Source organism: Schizosaccharomyces japonicus (assembly GCF_000149845.2).
Source record: "Schizosaccharomyces japonicus yFS275 unplaced genomic scaffold supercont5.2, whole genome shotgun sequence".
Classification (NCBI taxonomy): Eukaryota; Fungi; Ascomycota; class Schizosaccharomycetes; order Schizosaccharomycetales; family Schizosaccharomycetaceae; genus Schizosaccharomyces; species Schizosaccharomyces japonicus.
In genome coordinates, this window is record NW_011627861.1 from 2,916,136 (window position 1) to 2,936,217 (window position 20,082).

Sequence of the window (20,082 nt, forward strand, 5' to 3'; positions counted from 1 at the left end):
GTGGAGAAATAAAGTTAGTATACAAGACATCATCATAAAATGTTACATTTTCTACATGTAAATTGGCATTATTTCTATTAAATAAATCAAACATGTACAGTTCCTGTATTGTAAATATTTTAGATGTTTTCTTTATATTTATTGTTACTGGTGGGACAAATAAGCAGCCATGGTCAGGACACATAGTAGCATTCGTATTCAGTGCACGTTACTGTAGTCCCCTGCAGGTGTGTTTTTTTTATATTTGTATAGTTAACTAGAGAATTATATGTATCTGCCTTTGAAGTAAGTTTTATTTGTATGGTGTCTTAAGTGAGTCCGTATGCATTAAGTAGTTATTATTCCATATCACACGCTCTTTATATTTACGTATTGCATTATCTTATCGTTAGCAACATTCATTTTGCCTAGATACGTTATTTTTTATTAATTTTCCTCTTTGCCAATTATCCTTTTCAATTATTTATTTTTTTTATTGTTTTTTTTTTTTGATATTCAATTGGTCGTTCGTTAATGTCCTATATATACTCTTTTGGATTTTTATTTTTATTTTAATGTTTAAATTAGTATTAAATTTAGAATGCATTTCAATATTCATTCCTTTCTTTTTACATCATCAGTAAAAGACTTTAACCAAAAACCATTTGTACGTTCTGTAATTGCTTTTGACCTGAGGTGTCTATACTTGATCTCATTTTCTCCCTTTCTAATTCTTCCCTTTGCAAATGTACATTTTCATGAAATTCTCGTGAACACTGTTGTCTTTATCACAAAATAATATCCAAAAGCTGTAAGAATATACCATATCCACTATAAAACCCTCTTTTGTGCCGCATTTTTACTTTAATAGAGTTGTCATTTTTGACAAAAGTCGATGGTAAGAAATTTAGAGGAGCGGGAAATTGGATGATATTGTTTTAAAATAAACACTCTATCAATTATTATCATTTAGTTGCTAACTTTTAAACTTTTCTAAAGGCTAATCAGAATGAGGTTCATGGCCTCTATTGTGATAATGATTTACAAGAAGGTCAGGATGAAACAACATTATTCCCCGATAACAATGAATCAAGTTTTTCCAATGATGACAGTTTTGAGTTAGCTAGCAGTGATCTTGTATTACTAGATACTGTTGAACAAAATCTGACCTTAAACGATACTACCATTAATCCCCCCAGACCTCTGGCAATATCAAATAATCATACTGGCGGCTATCACAATTCTGTACCAAGTCAGTGTGCTCCAAGTAGCGAGGCATACGACGATGGTTGGGACTTTTCCTCGCTACCCAATGAAGTTGAAGAAAGGCTTGATCCATTGTTTCTTGTAATTGAAACAAGGGAAGAATATGAAGAAAAAAATGACTATTCATTTATGAAGAAGGTTATCCTGCTCACGAATATTGTTAACAGAAAACCGTCCACCGCAATTCTGTTGGACGAGTGGTCGGATACTCCAGTGAGAACTGGCGATTCGTTGGCGATATATGATGCTTCTGAAATTGAAGGGGATATGATTGTTTCGAACTCCAACGGATATATTATCATGTTTCCATTTTACTTATTATCAGCGACATCCGTCGCCGATTCATTTACATGTTTAAGACGAGCAACTTTTAAAGAATGGTATGGATCTACACATTATCTAACAAAACCAATTGTTTACGGAAACATTTTGCATAGGGTTTTTCAGAATTGTCTTCGTGACCCAAATGAGTTTACCGGATTAGATAAATTGGACGCTCTTCTACGTAACTCCATCAAATTAGAAACAGTTAACATTCATTTCGCTGGTCTCACTAACGATCAGTGTCTGAATGAATTGAGAGAACGTTTGCCTGCTATTAGAAAATGGATGCTTTCAATCACAACGGGTGATGAACGTCAGCCTGTATTGATTAAAGCGTTGATCGATACCGAAGAATCAATATTGTCTTATAGGTTTGGACTCAAAGGTAATATCGATGCTACTGTTGAAGCTAGTATTACTGGAATGCGACCCTCAGTTTATCCATTGGAATTGAAAACAGGAAAAGTTACCAACACTACAAGTCATTTCGCTCAAGCATTAATGTATACACTGTTAATGTCTGAAAAGAGTGGATCAGATATACAGAACGCATTACTTGCTTACTTGGAAACAAGTACTTTAACGCCAGTAAAATCTACGGTTAACAAACTACGTGGAATTATCATTGCTCGAAATAGACTCATAAGCTCTATATGGCATCATGAAATACCACCAATTGTGGGAAACGTTAGAACGTGTCAACGTTGCTACCTTTCTGAAGAGTGTTTTACGTATAATGAAGCTTTTAAAAACGAAGACTCGGAAATTGAGCCTATACAAAGTCTTTACCAATCAAAACTTGAGACTAGAGATAAAAAGGACATTGAGTTTCTGCGGAAATGGGACCGTTTGCTTCTCTTCGAAGAAAAAATCATATCCAAGTGCAAGTTTGATATGTATTTTCTTTCAGCTGAGGAAAAAGAGGAACGAGGTGATTGTGTAAACAATTTAAAACTAACTAAATTTCCGCTTGATCGTGGCTCCTCATTAAGTAAACGCTATTTATATTCCTTTTTTAAGGATGAAAGTATACGTACTTCGCTGAACGTTGGTGACCATGTTCTACTATCATCAACTAACGGAAAGTGGACTCTAGCGAAAGGTGTAATCACCTACATGGAACGAAATCAAGTCGATACAGAACTGAACCAATTTCTCAGTCCTACAATTTTAAATAAGTTTAATTCTGGTGACCTTCCTTTTCCTGAAACTGATAGCGTAGATGCATTATTCCGAATTGACAAGGACGAATATACAGGCGGTCTATCTCTTATTCGAAGCAATATACTGAAGTTATGTATTCTCGCCGAACATGAAAGTCTTCGTAGGTTAATCATACATCTCGATGCTCCCTCGTTTACAAAACATAAGACAAAACCTGCTAGTGTGGTTATGGAACAACTAAATTCTGATCAGCGAAAAGCAATAGACCATGTTTTATGCGCCGATGATTACGCTTTAATACTTGGCATGCCAGGTACTGGAAAGACGACTACCATCGCTTGTCTCATACATACCCTAGTATCTAATGGAAAGTCCGTACTTTTGTCCTCTTACACTCACACGGCAGTTGACAATATATTGTTGAAATTAAAGCAATTCAACTTTCCTATTCTTCGATTAGGCTCAAAGTCCAAGGTACTACCAGAAGTGTTTTCATTTTGCTTTGGCGAACATGATACAGCAAGTGATGATATTACTGTCAAGAAGATTTACGAGGAACCACTTATCGTCGCTACTTCTTGCCTGGGAATTCAGCAGTAAGTATTATGTGATGAGTCATTCTAACTATATAGCCCATTATTTTCGAAAAGAAAATTTGATTATTGTCTCATTGATGAGGCATCTCAAATTCCTCTCCCTGTATGTCTTGGACCATTGGAGAATGCACATAAGTTTGTACTAATTGGTGACCATTATCAATTGGCACCATTAGTTAAAAGTTCAGAAGCTACTGAGAACGGATTAGGCTTAAGTCTTTTCAAGTTACTTACAGAAGCGCATCCAGAAGCTGTGAGTTTATTACGCCTTCAATACAGAATGAACGAGGATATCGTTTCGCTCTCAAATAAACTAATCTATGGAGGTATGCTTCAGTGTGGCTCTCAAAAAACAGCTCTAAAAAGGCTTCATATTAGTGACACTGACCCTCAAAAAATTAACCGGTTGCTTTGTTCTGTGAAAATAGGTAACAGCAATTTACCATGGCTCCATAAATTGCTTGATCCTGCAAAATCTGTGCTGTTTTTTGATACTGATGGATGTTCGGCTAGCGAAACAAAAAATGGACGATCTATTGAGAATATAAAGGAGGCAGATTTTATATTTAATTCCGTCTTAGCACTAACTGTTCTCGGATTAGAACAAAAAGCTATCGGCGTGATTACTATTTATCGAAGCCAAGTTTATTGCTTAAGACGAGTTTTAAGTGATTTTCCCGAAGTCGAAATTAACACTGCAGATAAATATCAAGGACGTGACAAAGATGTGATTTTATTATCATTTGTTCGCTCTAATCCAAATGACTCCGTCGGTGAACTGCTTAAGGACTGGAAACGTATCAATGTGATCTTAACTAGAGCTAAAACTAAGTGTATCATGTTTGGTTCTAAAAAAACGTTATCGTCTGCAACGTTATTCCGAAGTCTCTTTTCCTTTCTTGAAGAAAAGGGGTGGCTATATTTACTAAAAGAAGACATTGGTGCAGATGGAACGGTTTTAACAGCTACAACAAACATTACTGAACACTGTTTTAGAAATAAGAAACGTGAACTTAAGGTAAGACTTATTGAAACACTTGAATATACTAACAGTTGAAGGTATTTGACGGTGAAAACGTGTTATTGAAAAAATCCAAGCTTGCATCCTTTCTTGTTGATCCCTAACCTTTATGAATGCATACCTTCTATTTTCTCCAAGACACGAACACTTCGTCAGTACGATACCTTTGTGTAATTGTTGAATCTTCCAATGAACAAATACTACCATTTTTAAACGCCAGAAGTCCAGCTTGAGCAATCATAATGCCATTATCGATACAGAATCGTTCATCCGTTGCAAATAACATGGCACCTCGCTCTTCGCACATCTCGGACATCATCTGTTGCAATCTTTTGTTACATCCGACACCTCCAACGATGAGAACAGAATCGGCGCCAACATGAGCCATGGCACGTTCTGTAATTTCAACGAGCATCGCAAAACCGGTCTCTTGCAATGAAAAGCATAGATCTGATTTTGTATACTTTCCCGCGTTTTCTGGAGATGGATTAAATAGTAGTTCATCTGCAGCAGCTTCAACACCGGAAAGAAGTCCTGAAAATGAACAATCCATTCCCTTTACGGTGTAAGGTAGATCCACAAATTGTGTTCCCCTAATGACATGTTAAAATGATAACTCAAGATATAAATGAGTAAAACGTACTTTGTAGCTTCCTGCTCAATGTTATATCCTGGAGAAGGATCGTTTGATATATTAATGATACGAGCGAAACGATCGAGACAATTTCCAATAGCGATGTCCAATGTCTCTCCAAAAATACGATAACGTCTTTCCGAGTATGCAATAACTTGTGTATTACCTCCAGAAACATAAAGTACAACGGGGTTCTGTGCACCAGTAATTTCTCTTCCCATTTCGATATCTGGTTCGTTAACAAAATAGTAAGCAACAAATACATACGGCCGACACAGTGATTCACAGCAACCAAAGGTTTCGAATACATCAGAGAAAGCGTACGTGCCACTAGGGCGACGCTGTGTAAGGGTGCTCCAATTCCTGGTCCTTCACAATTAGTTAGTACCAATAATTCAGCAAGTCCTTAGATATACCTTTCGTAAAACAAATACAATCAACTTGTTTCATTTTTATATTGGCAGTTCTAAACGCATCTTTAATAAGTCTTATGATCCAAGATCGATGATGCTTGGCTGTATCACTTGGAAGGAAACCTTGACCAGGGGGTGTAATGTAGGTATGTCGTAAATTCGCCAAAACTTTGGCCGGTTGATTATCTTCATGAAGGATAATACCGACACCTAGCTTATTTGCAGATCCCTCAAGACCAAGTGCTATGAATGAAGGCATTTTAACGTTGAAAAAAATTACGTGAATAAAAACACAAAACCTTGAGAATTAACTGAATTTAGTTACGTGTTTGACACGATTCTTGGAAGTCAAACTTATATTATTTTCCTCTTATGCAATAAACTCTGGAAATCGTTATTGCCAATAATCCTTGGTCTGTTATAGGAGAGTACTTGCAAGTAGAAACGATGACAGAAAAATATCGAGAATTAGTAACGGTTAGTGCATAAATTTAACATTCTCGTATGCCAAGTCATGTGTTATTGCACTTAAATTATATGATAATTGCATTATTTTTCATTTTGATTTCACGAGATTGGTATTCTTATGTTTCTACGTAAATAATGAAGATTGTTAGAGTAAACGATACATAAAATAATACTAAAGTATGTACAAATTTTATTTTCAAAACTTTATTCCCTTTATTGAGGAGAATTGCCAAAATACTGTTCGTTAGCATTGAATTTTAAAAACTAAAAAGATACCTTTTCTCTAAACTTATAGTGAGCTGGTAAATGCTCAGAATTTTGAGTAATATTGTTTTTCACCACTGTAGCTCTCGGGAGACGTTCAAACGTTAATAGTCTTCTTGACCCTGTAAATTTGAGTTAGTTCGGCTTTGTCAAAAAATCACCAAAAAGAGCTCAAAACATACAGTGGTTAAAGTGTTGAGCGCTATTATAGAGTAGTCGAAGAGCTGGATGTTTGGGGATATCATCGATAGAGTATTCTTCAGTAATAGTAGGCAACCAAAGCACTAGTCGTCCTTCATCAACAAGTCTTTTTGCCGCAAAATCGACGAGATCCTTTACAAGATCGCAGATCTCATAATGCTCAAGTTTGGGATAGCGGTGAAGAATTGGTTTTGTGTCCTTGTCCTTGATAATATTCTGGATTGAAGCAATACGTTTTGCGCCTGCACGCACACCATAAGGAGCTGATAACAGGTGTGTTAATATCGTTATTTAGCAACACAAATTTACTTACGATCACAAACGATGGCGTCAAGGAGGAAAGATTCTCTTATAGGACAATGAGTTATATCAGATGTAAAAACATCCAAGAAGCTTGACTGCAGGTTGTATTGAGCAATGTTCTCCCTAATTGACACACTGTTTTTACCACGCATTTGACGACCGTCAATATCAGAACCTAAGAGTTAGTTACAGAAATACCGCTAAACGAATCTTACCGATCGTATGAGCACCAAAAAAGCTGCATGTATACAAGAAACTACCAGTTCCTACAAATGGATCATAGACAACTTTTGCTGGTCCGGCCATGGCCATTTGTGCTGTAACTAAAGAAAGCTCAGATTCAAAACTCGTAATACCAATATAGCGTCTTTGCTTGAGATCGAATTTATCAATTGCATCACGTGAACCAACACCAAGCTTACGACAGAAATATGCCTTTACTTTGCTGTCAGACTTTTTCTCATTGTCTTCCAATACAGTGAAAATACAGTCCGGAGATTTCATGCTCACTTTGCCGTTCAAATGAAGGTAACCAAACTGGTTTATAACGTTCAGTTGCTCCTCCATTGTAAGATGTTTACCATAACTTTCAATGGAAAACTTATACGTTGTTTGCGAGTACAATTCCCAGGGTTTTGGTTGCATGTTCTTTAGCAACTCATGGAGATTGTCCAATGTATCGCTACATCCATACAATTCGTACACTCCCTTACAGAAAATAGAACGTTTCACTAGCTTTCTTGCGCTTTCATCGTCTTCGATTTGCACGATCCAAAATGGATTGGACTTGCCATTGTTAGCATTATTATTTCAAAAGTATTCTCCATACACTCCGTTCTGTTATAGAAAAAGGAACATTCTCAATTTTTGAAAGAGTTTCAAGTTCTGGTAAATGAAAATCCTTGTGGGTAGAAGAAAAATGAAGTATATAGCACTTCATTGGAACTTTTGCTTAGAATCACACAGTTTTAATTTTTCAAACAAAACCAACAATAGTCAATCAAAAAGAGAAAGGATACCCAAATCCGGCTCAATAATTTGGTTGTCGAAAAAAAAAGGACAAGCTCCGTAACGGTTCCAACTTAGTTTTTCGGTTGAAGGTGTTTTTTTTTAAGGTGGTTTCAAGAACAACACCTTTGACAAGCGCTAAGTCAAAGCCCATCAGTTTTGTTTTTATTCTTAAGATGGCAGAATTGGATGTACTGTTGAGTGCAGCAAAAGAAAAACTTCTTCAAAGCGAGGTTTCGGAAGCCTTAAGTCTAGCTGAACAAGCAACAAAATTATGCACAGAAAAAGACAGCCGGCCTTACGAGCTGCTCGGTGAGGTTTTTGCTGAGCAGGGAGAGTTCGACAAAGCAAAGGCTGCATTCGAAGAGTCCATTCGTCTTGCTAAGTCATCAAATAACGAAGATCTGGGTTATGAGAAGTATCTGTGGATGGCACAAATGGGCCAGCAAGGTGAACCATCATTAGAACTCTATAACAAGGGAATCAGTATACTCGAAATTTTAGCTCAGAAGCAACAAGGAAATGCCGATGAACTTGCAGAAATACGTAAAAAACTGGTCGGTGCGTACTGCGGTATCGCTGAATTATTTATGACAGATCTTTGCATGCGTGAAGATGCGGAACAACAATGCGAACACTTTACGGATTTGGCGCTTAAAATGGATCCTTCAAGTGCGGAGGCTTTACAGACCTTTGCATCCATGCGCATCAGTCAACAACGTGTGGACGATGCAAAAGCAGCCTTAAAAAAATGTATCGATATCATATTTAATGCAGAACCAGACGTTGAACTTCCAGTTTACGCTGTTCGAACATCGATTGCTAAACTTTTGATCGAGATTGGAATGCATGATGAGGCTCACCAGCTTCTCATGCTTCTTCAAAAGGAGGATGATCAAATTGTGGATACTTGGTACTTACTCGGTTGGAACTGCTATGTTGAAGCAGAAGAGTTGCAAGAAAACTCTGCTCCTCACGAGGAGATTGAAGGTTTGCTGGTTGATGCGAGATCTTATTTCTTGATTACACTTGCTACATATGAAAAGACAGCCTGGGATGATGAGGGAATACTAAATCATACAAAGGAAGTTTTAAGCGTACTGGACACGTTGAATCTTCCTTCTGTTGACGAAAGTGGTGCAATTGAAGAAGCCATTGAAGAAGAATGGGAAACTTCTGAAGATGAGATGGAAGAGGATCATTAGACTTACAAAAGATTACTATAAAGTATTTAATTAATGTTGTTTTGGCTCGTCATAATTTATTTATGTTATTCATGGGTGCTAAGAAAGCAGCTTTTTGATGGAATCCTATGGTTAGTAAAGTTTCAAAGATAACAATCGTACCCAAACGCTCGTATACTGCTGTACCGAGTTTTCTGACACAGTGATTTATATCAACAGACTCCCAATTGATCCTTTTCAAAAATCTCAGTGCTATCCGAAGTGGATGCTTTGAACGAATAAGCATTGTACCATCATGATCTTTGTCCACTGTATAACTGTTGACCTCATTACCTGATTCCTTCAGAATAGTTCTCTTTTCTTCTGTCACGAAATTTCTTTTAGCATCGGATAAGCATTTTTTTTCGAATGTATATTTCTCTGCATCTGACAAGCTTTCAAAATACGCCTGATCCTTTCCGTATTTTGAATTTGGCGTGTCATTAACCTTCAATAAAATCCGGAGGGCTCCTCCTACGGCTAGAAGATATTCCTCAGAGTCCCAAAGTTTATTACACATATTCACGAGGCTATCATATTCTTCATAAAGGAGTCTTTCTGAACATTCAGGGTATAATTCAAATCTCTCCGTATCATGGTCTTCCAATATTTCAAGCACAGTGTAAAATCGTTTGAGTGCAGTGTGATAAATGCCTTGTCTTTCTAAAGATTCACCATCTTCAACAAAGAACCATAAGCACTCAACAGATCGTAAATATCCAATGACACCATTAAACTCATCCTTAGTGAAGCGTGCAAGTACTTCGTACGCATCTTGATTTTTGTCCAATTTTAATAATGTCTTCGCTAATTCTATAGCAATTGGTTGATCGGCATAATTAAGTTCGTGTGCTATGGAGAGGTCTGTTAAAGATTTTTCAAGATGTCCAAGCTTGAAAACGAGTTTTGCCCTTAGTACATAGAGATCCGGTAACGTTGGAGAGTGACATATTGCTTCATCTATTTTTTGCAAGGCGGAATTTAAGTCTCCCTCGGTTTCGTAACAGCAACTTTGAAAAACCAAAGCATTCAGGAACTTCGTAGGGTGCATCTTTGTAGTCTGAAGATTGTTCAAATATTCATGAACACAATCCTTAACAAGACACACAAGCTGTTTTCGTTGTTCTAGTAAATCTTGGATTAGAGGAAACAGCATAATATTCCTAGAATTTGCCATTTCGAGAATCTGCATGGTAATTTCTTTAAATATTTGCGGCTCCGTTGTTAGATATTGCAGACTGTGGATAGAAAACATAAAGGCTTCAGAAGATAAATTTTGCTTCAATACATCAAAAAACTGAATTACCGATTTTAAGTTTGACATGTCAAATACATGTTGTATGCACGATATACAATCTTCAAGGTAGGTCTTGCAACTAGGATTTTTTCGTAACAAGACTAGACGTGTATAAAATGCATCTCTATAAAGACCTTTACTTTCAAAAACCATCGCGCGAAGCCGAAACAGAGTTTCCTTTGGCAAAATCATTTGCTCATACTTACTTAAATAAGCATCTGCCGTAGAACTATCGCCCAGTTGAAGCAATAGACTAATTAGAAGAGTCAGAACCCTTGCGTTCGTTCTTTCTTCTATAGTAAACGTATTCAAAATCATTTTCAAAGTTTGGATTGCAAGCGAGTAATCTTGATTAAGATAAGCTGCATGGGCCAAAGCAATGTGATAAGTTTCATTCTTTGCATTTAGTCGACAAAGTGAAGCGCAAGTAGTTTTCAGTTCAGCATAATCTTGAACCTGTGCTAACACGAACGTTTTGTCATACAAGAGGTTTTCCAAGTCTTCCTCTAATGCGTTATGTAAAGCTTTTTGGTAAAAATAAAGCGAACGTTGGTAATCTCTTTTTTCCCTGTGCACAATGGCTGCAACGTGAAGACAAAGTTTTGAGGAATCATTCAATTCAATCGCAGTGCTCATTTTTGTTAAGGCCTCTTCGTGATTATTAAGCTTTACCAAATTCAAAGCTTCCACAGCAAGACACTCCGCATGCTGTGGTTTTTTCTTTAATAATAAACGGATTAATTTAAGGCTTTGTTGGTACCTTTGTTTTGAAAATAGGTCAAGAGAACGGTCAAACAATGTGGCATCTTTCTTGTTTAATTTTTGCATATTAATTTTCTCAACATATGGTAACAATGGCCGAATTAAAAATCCAAAAAAAAAAAAAAAAAAAATTAATAATAAATAAAATTATTAAAAGAATAAATAAATATAAAACAAAAATAAAATAAAATGAATAATGATTATTTGATATTTTTTAAACGTTCGAGATTAAAGTTTCGGATCATGTAGCAAGAGAATATATTAGAGAGTACAAAATATAGTTGATTACAAATATAATTAAGTTATCCCTTACGATGTATACATATTAACAAACTTTGGATAAAGCTATAATATTTAGGGCAACAAATGTTATCACTTTTGATCTCCCTTGTTAGGATTGCGTATCTAAGGACATGTTCCATAGGCAAAGTTGAATAGTTTTTTATACACAAAGATGTTGTTCCTTTACAAGACTGGGTTCTATTTGTTTCTTTTTAAACAGAATCTTCAAGACCTACTCTGCTTAAGGCTAACTTCTCCCAAGTTTCCTTCAAAGCAATTCCTGAATAGTTTGTACATAGTTAATAAAAAATAACTGCGTTGTTTGTCAATTCGTCGTAAAAAACAACGGATACGAAAATATAAGCAACTTAATCGAACACAAACTCTTCGAATTTCCATACTGATTCATTATTAAACTGAATTTTAAACCCGCAGTACTATCTACTTATTCTAAGTAAAAGAAGGGTATTTTGCTCAATAAATTACATTACAGGAGGTAGAGATAGGTTATTTATCCTCAGAACAGTGCTACTTAATATATTATTGTTACAAATAATCAGTAGCGATTTTTGTATCTTATGGTTTCATATAAAAATAAAAATGACTTAAATTAATAAACATCTAAATGTTAACACATCTTACCAAGACCTTAAACACTTTAACACTTATTTCTCAACAATATCTACACTGATCAAGGTAGCTGACTTCCTTAACGAGAAGGCCTAATACTTCATTAAGCCAATGAAACCCATGACCTAAATAACTTACACTGCGGAAAGTCATTTTAGTGCTGCTACACTTGTCACCGTATAATCACGGAAATTCATTACTCATTCGCTAATGCAAATTTTGTTATTGATACTCAGTAGATTCATGATTCTAAGTTTCCTCAATGAACAAAAGCGTGTTCATGATTTGCTACCCACTCTCCCTTTAAAGCAGAATTGTCAGCACAAAGTATAGACCGCAATATAAACTTCCACTATTGTAGAATAAATTAGCCTTCTGAAGTCATCCAAAAACCCAATGTATCGCTGAAAACAGGCGAACTGCTTCAATTACACGCAACAAATGGAAATGCCGTTATGCTTCAGTAAACGGAGCTAATGAGTGTTAACACCCCCATCGGAATATAATTAAGAGGAGTTGTTCACAGATAGGGTATGAAGTTGAACATAACTTTAACAACATTATAAGATGTTTATGATTCATTTGAGGACATTACCTCATCAGCGTGTTTTTTAATTGCCAGAGCGAGGCTCTCAACTGACTCATTAGCGTGTCCAGTGGAAACACAAACACGAATAGAGGGAGGAAGTTTAACCTTGTCCAACTTCTCCACAGTTTTCGAACGCGACAATAAAAAGCCGTCATCTTTGCACTGGCATGAAGTTAGTAAATTGGAAACAAAACTCGGTGTACAAACCTTCTCTATAATTTGTTGAAGAATGCGATGTTGCTCATTGTGAGGAATAGTCTGGTCACGAAGGCGAAGGTGGATAGATGGTGATTCAATATGGCTGGGAGACTCGAGCCACTTACTCTTATACATACAGGCATGGAAACGAGCACATCTGTCACGCAAAGCATTCATAATCTTATCTCCACTCTCTTCCAAACGCGCAATAGCCTCATAACCGGCCACTGCGAGCGAGGAAGGAAGAGAAGCACTGAAAATAAAAGCAAGACCAGAAAGACGTTGGTGATTCGTCACCATTAAAGAACCAGCACAGAAACCACCACCAGCAGCAATGCTGTTACTCAAAGAGCCGATAATCATGTCGACTTCATTAGGGTCAATTCCATAATGCTCAGTGATACCACGACCAGATCTTCCACACGTTCCAAAAGACCAAGTTTCATCAAGAATAAGGCGGAACTTGTACTTCTTCTTTAACATGATCAATTTAGGCAAATCAACCATGTCACCAAGCTTCTCAGAAATGCCCTCCGTGACAATGAAACGACGAGTCAAAGGCTTACGAGCAGCAGCAGCCTCGGTGACAATCTCGTTAAGAACACGCTCCAAGTCCTTCATGTCGTTATGCTTAAAAAACCGAATGGATGAACGGGAAATTTGGACACCCTTTTGAATGGCAAAGTTGGCATTATCGTCAACGACAAGAAGATCACCACGCTTCAAAAATGCAGGGATAACGGAAGAAATAGTCTGGAAAGCTTGTGCGTATACGATGGAACCTTGGACACCAATAAACCGTGCAATATCCTGCTCAAGTTTCAAATGCTTATCTTGGTTACCATAAAAGCCCGGAGGACCGCAAGCACCAAGACCGCATTGACGCAGAGCCTCAACGACACTCTTGTTAATCGCAGGATCCTCGGCGAAGTTAAGAAAGTTATAAGAAGCATAGTTAATCACGGGGCGACCATCGCTCAACTTTGTTTGCAAACGAACACTATAAACACGATGTTAGTCACGACATAAAAATTCACGAAAAGCACTTGAAAAGCCGTATCGCTAACTGGCGATGCTTATGCTTCAGATCAGACTTACGAGTCCAAGATAGGAATAGATTCAAGTTCGAATTGCTCTTGGTCCGTCAGAGGAGAGACCAAGGGCTCGGGTTGCCAATCATCCACAAGCTCGTCGATTTCCTTCTCTGTCAAATCAATGTAGTTATTATCGGGGGAAGTTCTTGGTTTGCGAAGAACATAGTAGGCAGCGAAAAGAAGCAAAAGAAACTCAACGAAGGTACGGATGGGGTCATTTTGGTATGACGACTTGATGTACTGCTTAATGAGGACAGAACCTGGCAATACGTCGAGACATTTCCAAAAAAAATCACGGTTTGATTGAAGTAGGCGTAAACGTCCTCCATAAGGGAAGCGGAGGTGTTACTCATCGTGAATGCCAACTCAGAGTTTACTGACAAACGACTGTTCAAGACCCTTCTTGCAGTGCACTTGACGAAACAATGAGGATTGTATTAGTGACTTGGTGGTTCTGGGCAAGTTCCCTTGGACGTTGAAATTACCGAGTTTAGCGTGGTGTAGTTAAATTCTAAAATGATAGCGACGCTCTCTGGCTGCTCGTCCGTAACGAGTAAAGCGTGAGGCGGTTTCCCTACGGAAGAACACTCCACCAAGCGTAAGCAGGGAGTATAGTGAAACACATAGCCTTATTACTGATACCTAGGATGAACAGGATTGGTATAATTAACTAGCGTATGATGAGTAAAGGAGCGATGAATGTAAAGCGTTTCTAAAGCAGTGTTTATTTGGTCATCCGCCGTTTTTTTTGGCGCTTGTAACGAGAGTAAAAGTGTGTAATAGAGTGAATTGATGGAGTAAAGTATAGGAAAATTCAATAAAATGATGGTAGCACATATCAATTGGGTAATGACATCTACAATTAGATATCCACTGGGCTGAATTAAGCTACAGTTCAGCAGCGAACTCTTGCAGACGTAAACGCGAAGCATCATTGGGATCTGCCCAACACAATCCCGATTGCAGAAGGAAACTTCTTATTTGTGGATCAGCAACAATTGTATACGACGAGTTTGCTTCTAAAGAGCAATTCATTAAGGCCTGTAATTTCGTTAGCACCAACAATCAATGACGACAACCGGACAGTACCTCTAGTACTTCTTTCATCTGTTCTGATGAAGTGCTTCCTTCCCGTTGTACAAAACCTTCTAATGTTCGCTGTGCAGAGGGTTGGGTGTCGGCATGGAATGATTGAAGGATATCGGTTATATGTTTGTCGAGAAACTCGTCAAGGAAAACAAATGTCTTCTCGTAATTGTCGGTAAGCTTTTTAATCTTGTCATTCCATCGACGAGATGCCGATCTCTTGCTTCCTGCACGTTGCATTGCTCCAAGTTCTTGGGAACGTAGCGACAAATGATGATGGAGATCTTTTGCCAATGCAACCTGTTCTCCTAAACAGTGAGTGACAACTTCGAGAGAATGAACTTCATTCTTATCACGCTTCGCCTGTTCCTGTAATTCCGATACATTCGTGTCTAGGAGCCGTTTGGTGAGCAGGAGCCTCAAAGGCCAATCTGAGGCCAATCCGACATAAGCAGACAGAGCTTCTTCGCGAGAAACCTACACTGCTATTAGGTTTATGTCTATTTCAGAAACGCCCCAAGAAACTTACCTCCTGTGATTGCAATTGCTTTATTTTTTTTGATATATTTTCTGCCGTCCGATCAAGCCCTTGTAAATAATTATCAGGAACTAAGTCAAGACTTTTCCGACCAAGCAATTGAACAGTTTGTGCAATGAGTTCCTTATTCATTCCAATAAGCTAACCCAATGCTGTCCATACAAATGCAAAAACTTCAACTGTCAGTAAAAAGATGACAACGAACGAATGTTCGCAAAGGTCGTACTGGGAGTCGAACCCAGGTCTCGAGAATCAGAACCTCGCGTGCTAACCGTTACACCATACAACCCCTACTGTTTAATAAAATGTTAAAGACCCTTACATATTAAGCAAAACTTTTCAGTTAAATAATTAAGGAAAACATGAAACGTTGTTTGGTCTCCTTCTGCATTATAACATGGGTGTATAAACACTTTTGTCTCCTCTTGCCACAGGTTTGCTGACTGATGCTTACGTTATTCTCAACCAATAGTGGTCTCGCTTCGTGACAGTCCGCAGTTCGCTTACTCGCGTATGTCGGCTAACAATTTGTGACTGTTTTTTGAAATACAACAAGAGCCGTTGACACAGCTCCACAGCTTCCTCCGTACACCAACCACAAACTTTTACCATGGCTCGTAGACCTGCTCGTTGCTACCGTTACTGCAAGAACAAGCCTTACCCCAAGTCACGTTACAACCGTGCCGTTCCTGACCCCAAGATTCGTATCTTCGATCTTGGTCGTAAGAAGGCTGGTGTCGACGAGTTCCCCCTCTGCATTCACCTCGTTTCTAACGAGTACGAGCAGTTGTCTTCCGAGGCTCTTGAGGCTGCCCGTATTTGCGCCAACAAGTACCTTGTGAAGATGGGTGGTAAGGACAGTTTCCATCTCCGTGTCCGTGCCCATCCCTTCCACGTCGTCCGTATCAACAAGATGCTTTCTTGTGCCGGTGCCGATAGACTTCAAACTGGTATGCGTGGTGCTTACGGTAAGCCCAACGGTTTGGTTGCCCGTGTCAACATTGGCCAAATTTTGATGTCTGTTCGTACCAAGGACTCTGGCCGTGCCATCGCTATTGAGGCTCTCCGCCGTTCTCAATACAAGTTCCCTGGTCAACAAAAGATCATTGTTTCCAAGAAGTGGGGTTTCTCTCAATACAGCCGTCAAGAGTACATCGAGAAGCGTAGCCGTGGTGAGATCATTCCCGACGGTTGCTATGCTAAGTTCTTGACCAAGCACGGTCACATCGAGAACAACCTCCGCAACTTCCCTGAGGCTACTTTCACTGCTTAGTCTAGTTCAATCAAGTTGAAAATTGAGAGTATACATTTGTGTGTGGTGAAGAGAGACTGCAGGCGGCGTGTTGAGTTTATAGGCGTGGAGTCTGTTTAGTGAATGCTTTTTGGAATGTCTGTTCTGTAGTGTTGGTTAAAGTTCTTGTAGTATTGTGGATTACCCTTGCCGTGTAGCGTCTCCATTGATTTTATTATTACAGTAAGAGGTCCTCATCGGCATCTTCTTCTTCATCAAAATCGTCTGCCTCGTCTGCTTGGTATATAATGGCGCCTCCGTTAGCTTGTAGCACAGGAACTGCGTTGTCGTCAGCCGTTGCAACTTGAGCATAGTGTGGTAGGAAAACAGTTTCGCGGTCGTTGCGCTGTTTATCCGACAAGGACAGATTGAAAGGCACACTCAATTCGTCTAAAACGTTTGCAGGAGTGGTATTTTGAACATTAACGTGGATGCCAGAATAAGGTTGTATCTGACCATTCTTCAGAATGACCTGTTCATAAAGCTTCCGACCACTGCGTTTTCTGTGATCAATGCTAATTATAATTCCGTTTGGAGAATTGCAACCAAGAGAAGCAATGTTGCCAAGCTCCTTACATCCATTTCGAGAGGACTAGGTACGCTGCGCATGCGTGCTTCATGCTCTACCCGAGCGTGCTCCTCACTTTTCAGGGTCATGATGGTAGTAGCGGTAAAACCTAAAAACGTTTCGCAATTCGCAAGGTGCGAAGGGTACGACTCCAATTGCACATCCGTATGGAACGTAGTAAGAATAGAAATGTTTCCGAAACTAAGGACTGTTCCAAAAAAGACAGAGAAGCTCGAAACGGATGTGTTGAGGAGGTGATTAATGCAGTCAATGACTACAAGATGTTGTGCATCCTTGTGACAGAACTCCTCAATTTTCTCAGCAATTTGTCGAAGAGGCATGAAGCCGTCCCACGAACTAGCGTACAAGAAATTGTCCACGTTCTTTGGTGCATCTTGCTGCAATGTTTCGTACGAAACATAGATCACTCGAATTTTTCGCTGCAAAGCAGTATCCACCATTTGGTCCAATACGGGTCTCGCAGTTTGTTGACTCGAATCCTTGACGATAACGAGTGGGGATCCATCCCGGATGATTTTTTGGTACAATGAAGTACTCATGATTGTGTCAAATAATAGGATAAAAATGCACAGAAATTCCTAAAAAAAACGACGTATAACCCTGTGATTTTTTGTACAAAATACAGTACGGAATAAACAAGTAAAAACGATGAAAAAATCTCCCAAAAGAAACACTTTTATGAGCCCAATTTTTTTTAGTTGCACGCAGAACTTGCCAAATATCTCCTCCTCTCCTTCACGAGGGTTGCAATTCTGCAGTAAGGTGCTCTATTCTGGCAGAACGCGTGGCTCTACCGTTTTCCTTGGCCATGCTGCTACCTAGCACTCACGAGCACTGGTGGAGACTCTCGTTGCACCCCGTACGACCGCCTTACTGGTGTATAACGCTTTCTAACGAGCTGTAGTGTAGAGTTTGTGGCATTGCTGCTTTTGGTGTTGGTGTGCATTCCAGGGTAGGGTTGTGACTGTATTTTCGGTGTAAGACAAAAATGTTGGAATTCAACCTACAACCCAACTTTTTCAAACATGGAAAACGAAGCTGGACAATTGGTCGACCTTTACGTCCCTCGCAAGTGGTAAGTATTGACGTTACCGGTCAGATCGAGTCCAATTACTAACGATTGCGTCCAGCTCTGCCACTAACCGCCTCATCCAAGCTAAGGATCACGCTTCGGTCCAAATCAACGTTTGTGCCGTTGACGCTGAGGGTCGCCAAATTCCCGGCCAAAACAGCACCTACGCCATCTGCGGCTTCGTTCGTGGAAAGGGTGAGTCTGATGACTGCATCAACCGCCTTACCACTCAAGATGGTCTCTTGGAGGGTGTCTGGTCTTACCAGCGCTAAGAATAGATTGGCTGTTTGCCTTTGAAAAGGTTCAAAATTAATGCTTCAAGGTGTTGTAAATGCGAGTGGTGGATGGGGTGTGATGTGTGTGCAAGAGAGAGGGTTGTGTCGCTGGTGTTTGAGTTCCTTTTTCGTTCCGATGAAGTGTGGTTTGCAGTGATTTTGAATGAGAGTCGGGGACACGTATTAGTATCGAATTGACACAGAGTAAGTGTAAAGTTGATTCTGAATAGGCACGCGAATGCAGACCATCCATTGTGGGGTACACAATTGAACTAAACAAGTACAATCACCGTAATAATCCCAAAAAACCAAGGTTTGGCAGACTGTACCCCCACAGTCCGACCCGGACCGTATACCCACCCCCACTAAACAGCTACACCTTCAATATGTGATGCAAAACAGAAAAGTGCAAGTGGGAGCCCTTCGTTCGGTGAAATTACTTTTCATGTTTTCGACGCTCTCTTTGTGGTCCAAGACAGTTTCTGCTGTCTTCCGGACGAAGCCCGCCAGTTTTCAGTTTCACACATTTTCTCCTCTACAGGTAACTCTCAATCAAGTCCTCCGGGGTGCTCGTAAGAAGAAAAAAAAGAAACCCCCAGCTTCTGCTGCTCTTAATGGAAACCCCTTTTTAAAGGGTGTGTGTACAAAGGTGTTCACAATGAAACCCAAGAAACCCAACTCCGCCATTCGTAAAGTCGCGCGTGTCCAGCTTTCGAACGGCAGAGCCATCACTGCGTATATACCAGGCATTGGTCATAACGCCCAAGAACACTCGGTCGTCCTCGTCCGTGGCGGACGTGTTCAAGACTGTCCAGGTGTGAAATACCATCTTGTCCGAGGCGCCTACGACCTTGCCGGTGTCGTAGGTCGCATCACTTCTCGTAGCAAGTACGGAGCCAAAAAGCCCAAGTCCGTCTAAAGAGACAATTGGTAGTAGCCACAACGGATCAACACCTCGCTAGTAATGAACTTAATGAACGACAGAAGACATCTGAAGACGGAACAAACGCAAACTGAATTAGACTAACCCTAATACAACTCTACAAAGTCGATACCTCTTCGAAATCGACACCTCTCTGTTCCCTAGTCACACCTTCCTCCATATCAGCTATCACCCAATACCAACTCAAATTTAGCCTCCAACCTCCTCCAGTGTTCTCTGATAATAAGAATATCATAATAGCAGAATAAGATTAATAGTAATCTAGATTGCATGCAAGTCGCCTGCACACAGTCGTCTACTTATACTCGTCTACGCACAATCGCCTCGATTTAATCGGCTGCTGCTCGCAAATCGCTACGTCCAAACCAACGTGTGCCGAATCAAGACCCCGCTCGTCAATTAGGGTTTTGATAGCCTGTCTAAGATAGCCCGTGAGGTTTCATCGGTAACGTTTTTCTGCTCCCACCGGACACACACTCTTCTTTGCACGTGTTGCAAACGAACAAACGGCATTCTGACACTTCGTTCGCCTAAGCCATCCACGATGTTCGTCTGCGGAATGTCGTAATGAC

At 39.5% G+C, this 20,082-nt stretch overlaps 11 protein-coding genes and 1 non-coding gene across 12 annotated transcripts; 5 read left to right on the forward strand and 7 right to left on the reverse strand.

Annotated features, from left to right (window-relative positions):
- The first annotated feature begins 566 nt into the window (after positions 1-566).
- Positions 567-4,939, forward strand: SJAG_04183 (DNA replication endonuclease-helicase Dna2). Its single transcript, XM_002175266.2, has 4 exons — positions 567-877; positions 979-3,329; positions 3,366-4,347; positions 4,389-4,939. Exons 1-4 carry the CDS (start codon positions 875-877, stop codon positions 4,452-4,454), a joined length of 3,402 nt encoding a protein of 1,133 aa, XP_002175302.2. The 5' UTR covers positions 567-874; the 3' UTR covers positions 4,455-4,939.
- Positions 4,475-5,656, reverse strand: SJAG_04182 (metallopeptidase Pgp2; the record flags this gene model as incomplete). Its single annotated transcript, XM_002175265.2, has 4 exons — positions 4,475-4,943; positions 4,994-5,213; positions 5,252-5,353; positions 5,401-5,656. The coding sequence occupies 4 exons, from the start codon at positions 5,654-5,656 to the stop codon at positions 4,475-4,477; spliced, it is 1,047 nt and encodes a 348-aa protein (XP_002175301.2).
- Positions 5,657-5,741: 85 nt separating this feature from the next.
- On the reverse strand, positions 5,742-8,019 carry SJAG_04181 (tRNA (guanine-N2-)-methyltransferase catalytic subunit Trm11). The gene is made up of 6 exons (XM_002175264.2): positions 7,463-8,019; positions 6,849-7,419; positions 6,644-6,808; positions 6,312-6,593; positions 6,142-6,251; positions 5,742-6,102 (listed from the first exon to the last, which is right to left on the reverse strand). Exons 1-6 carry the CDS (start codon positions 7,571-7,573, stop codon positions 6,079-6,081), a joined length of 1,263 nt encoding a protein of 420 aa, XP_002175300.2. The 5' UTR covers positions 7,574-8,019; the 3' UTR covers positions 5,742-6,078.
- SJAG_04180 (fungal protein) lies at positions 7,818-8,846 on the forward strand (the record flags this gene model as incomplete). Its single annotated transcript, XM_002175263.1, has 1 exon — positions 7,818-8,846. One exon carries the CDS (start codon positions 7,818-7,820, stop codon positions 8,844-8,846), a length of 1,029 nt encoding a protein of 342 aa, XP_002175299.1.
- On the reverse strand, positions 8,633-11,024 carry SJAG_04179 (NatA N-acetyltransferase complex subunit). The gene is made up of 2 exons (XM_002175262.2): positions 8,988-11,024; positions 8,633-8,951 (listed from the first exon to the last, which is right to left on the reverse strand). The coding sequence occupies exons 1-2, from the start codon at positions 10,987-10,989 to the stop codon at positions 8,896-8,898; spliced, it is 2,058 nt and encodes a 685-aa protein (XP_002175298.2). The 5' UTR covers positions 10,990-11,024; the 3' UTR covers positions 8,633-8,895.
- A 1,382-nt stretch (positions 11,025-12,406) lies between these two features.
- SJAG_04178 (serine palmitoyltransferase complex subunit) lies at positions 12,407-14,069 on the reverse strand (the record flags this gene model as incomplete). The annotated part of the gene is made up of 4 exons (XM_002175261.2): positions 12,407-12,586; positions 12,632-13,622; positions 13,721-13,947; positions 13,977-14,069. 4 exons carry the CDS (start codon positions 14,067-14,069, stop codon positions 12,407-12,409), a joined length of 1,491 nt encoding a protein of 496 aa, XP_002175297.2.
- A 240-nt stretch (positions 14,070-14,309) lies between these two features.
- SJAG_04177 (kinetochore protein Sim4) lies at positions 14,310-15,772 on the reverse strand. Its single transcript, XM_002175260.2, has 3 exons — positions 15,332-15,772; positions 14,806-15,279; positions 14,310-14,757 (listed from the first exon to the last, which is right to left on the reverse strand). Exons 1-3 carry the CDS (start codon positions 15,470-15,472, stop codon positions 14,605-14,607), a joined length of 768 nt encoding a protein of 255 aa, XP_002175296.1. The 5' UTR covers positions 15,473-15,772; the 3' UTR covers positions 14,310-14,604.
- On the reverse strand, positions 15,558-15,629 carry SJAG_16204. The gene has a single exon. It is a non-coding gene; the product is annotated as a tRNA-Gln (tRNA).
- A 114-nt stretch (positions 15,773-15,886) lies between the features above and the next one.
- On the forward strand, positions 15,887-16,712 carry SJAG_04176 (60S ribosomal protein L10). Its single transcript, XM_002175259.2, has one exon. The coding sequence runs from the start codon at positions 15,951-15,953 to the stop codon at positions 16,611-16,613; it is 663 nt and encodes a 220-aa protein (XP_002175295.1). The 5' UTR covers positions 15,887-15,950; the 3' UTR covers positions 16,614-16,712.
- A 97-nt stretch (positions 16,713-16,809) lies between these two features.
- On the reverse strand, positions 16,810-17,759 carry SJAG_04175 (elongator complex subunit Iki1; the record flags this gene model as incomplete). The annotated part of the gene is made up of 2 exons (XM_002175258.1): positions 16,810-17,103; positions 17,208-17,759. The coding sequence occupies 2 exons, from the start codon at positions 17,757-17,759 to the stop codon at positions 16,810-16,812; spliced, it is 846 nt and encodes a 281-aa protein (XP_002175294.1).
- Positions 17,760-18,245: 486 nt separating this feature from the next.
- SJAG_04174 (40S ribosomal protein S21) lies at positions 18,246-18,564 on the forward strand (the record flags this gene model as incomplete). The annotated part of the gene is made up of 2 exons (XM_002175257.1): positions 18,246-18,295; positions 18,351-18,564. The coding sequence occupies 2 exons, from the start codon at positions 18,246-18,248 to the stop codon at positions 18,562-18,564; spliced, it is 264 nt and encodes an 87-aa protein (XP_002175293.1).
- A 346-nt stretch (positions 18,565-18,910) lies between these two features.
- Positions 18,911-19,761, forward strand: SJAG_04173 (putative mitochondrial 37S ribosomal protein MRPS12). The gene has a single exon (XM_002175256.2). It carries the CDS (start codon positions 18,959-18,961, stop codon positions 19,484-19,486), a length of 528 nt encoding a protein of 175 aa, XP_002175292.2. The 5' UTR covers positions 18,911-18,958; the 3' UTR covers positions 19,487-19,761.
- Positions 19,762-20,082: the final 321 nt, after the last annotated feature.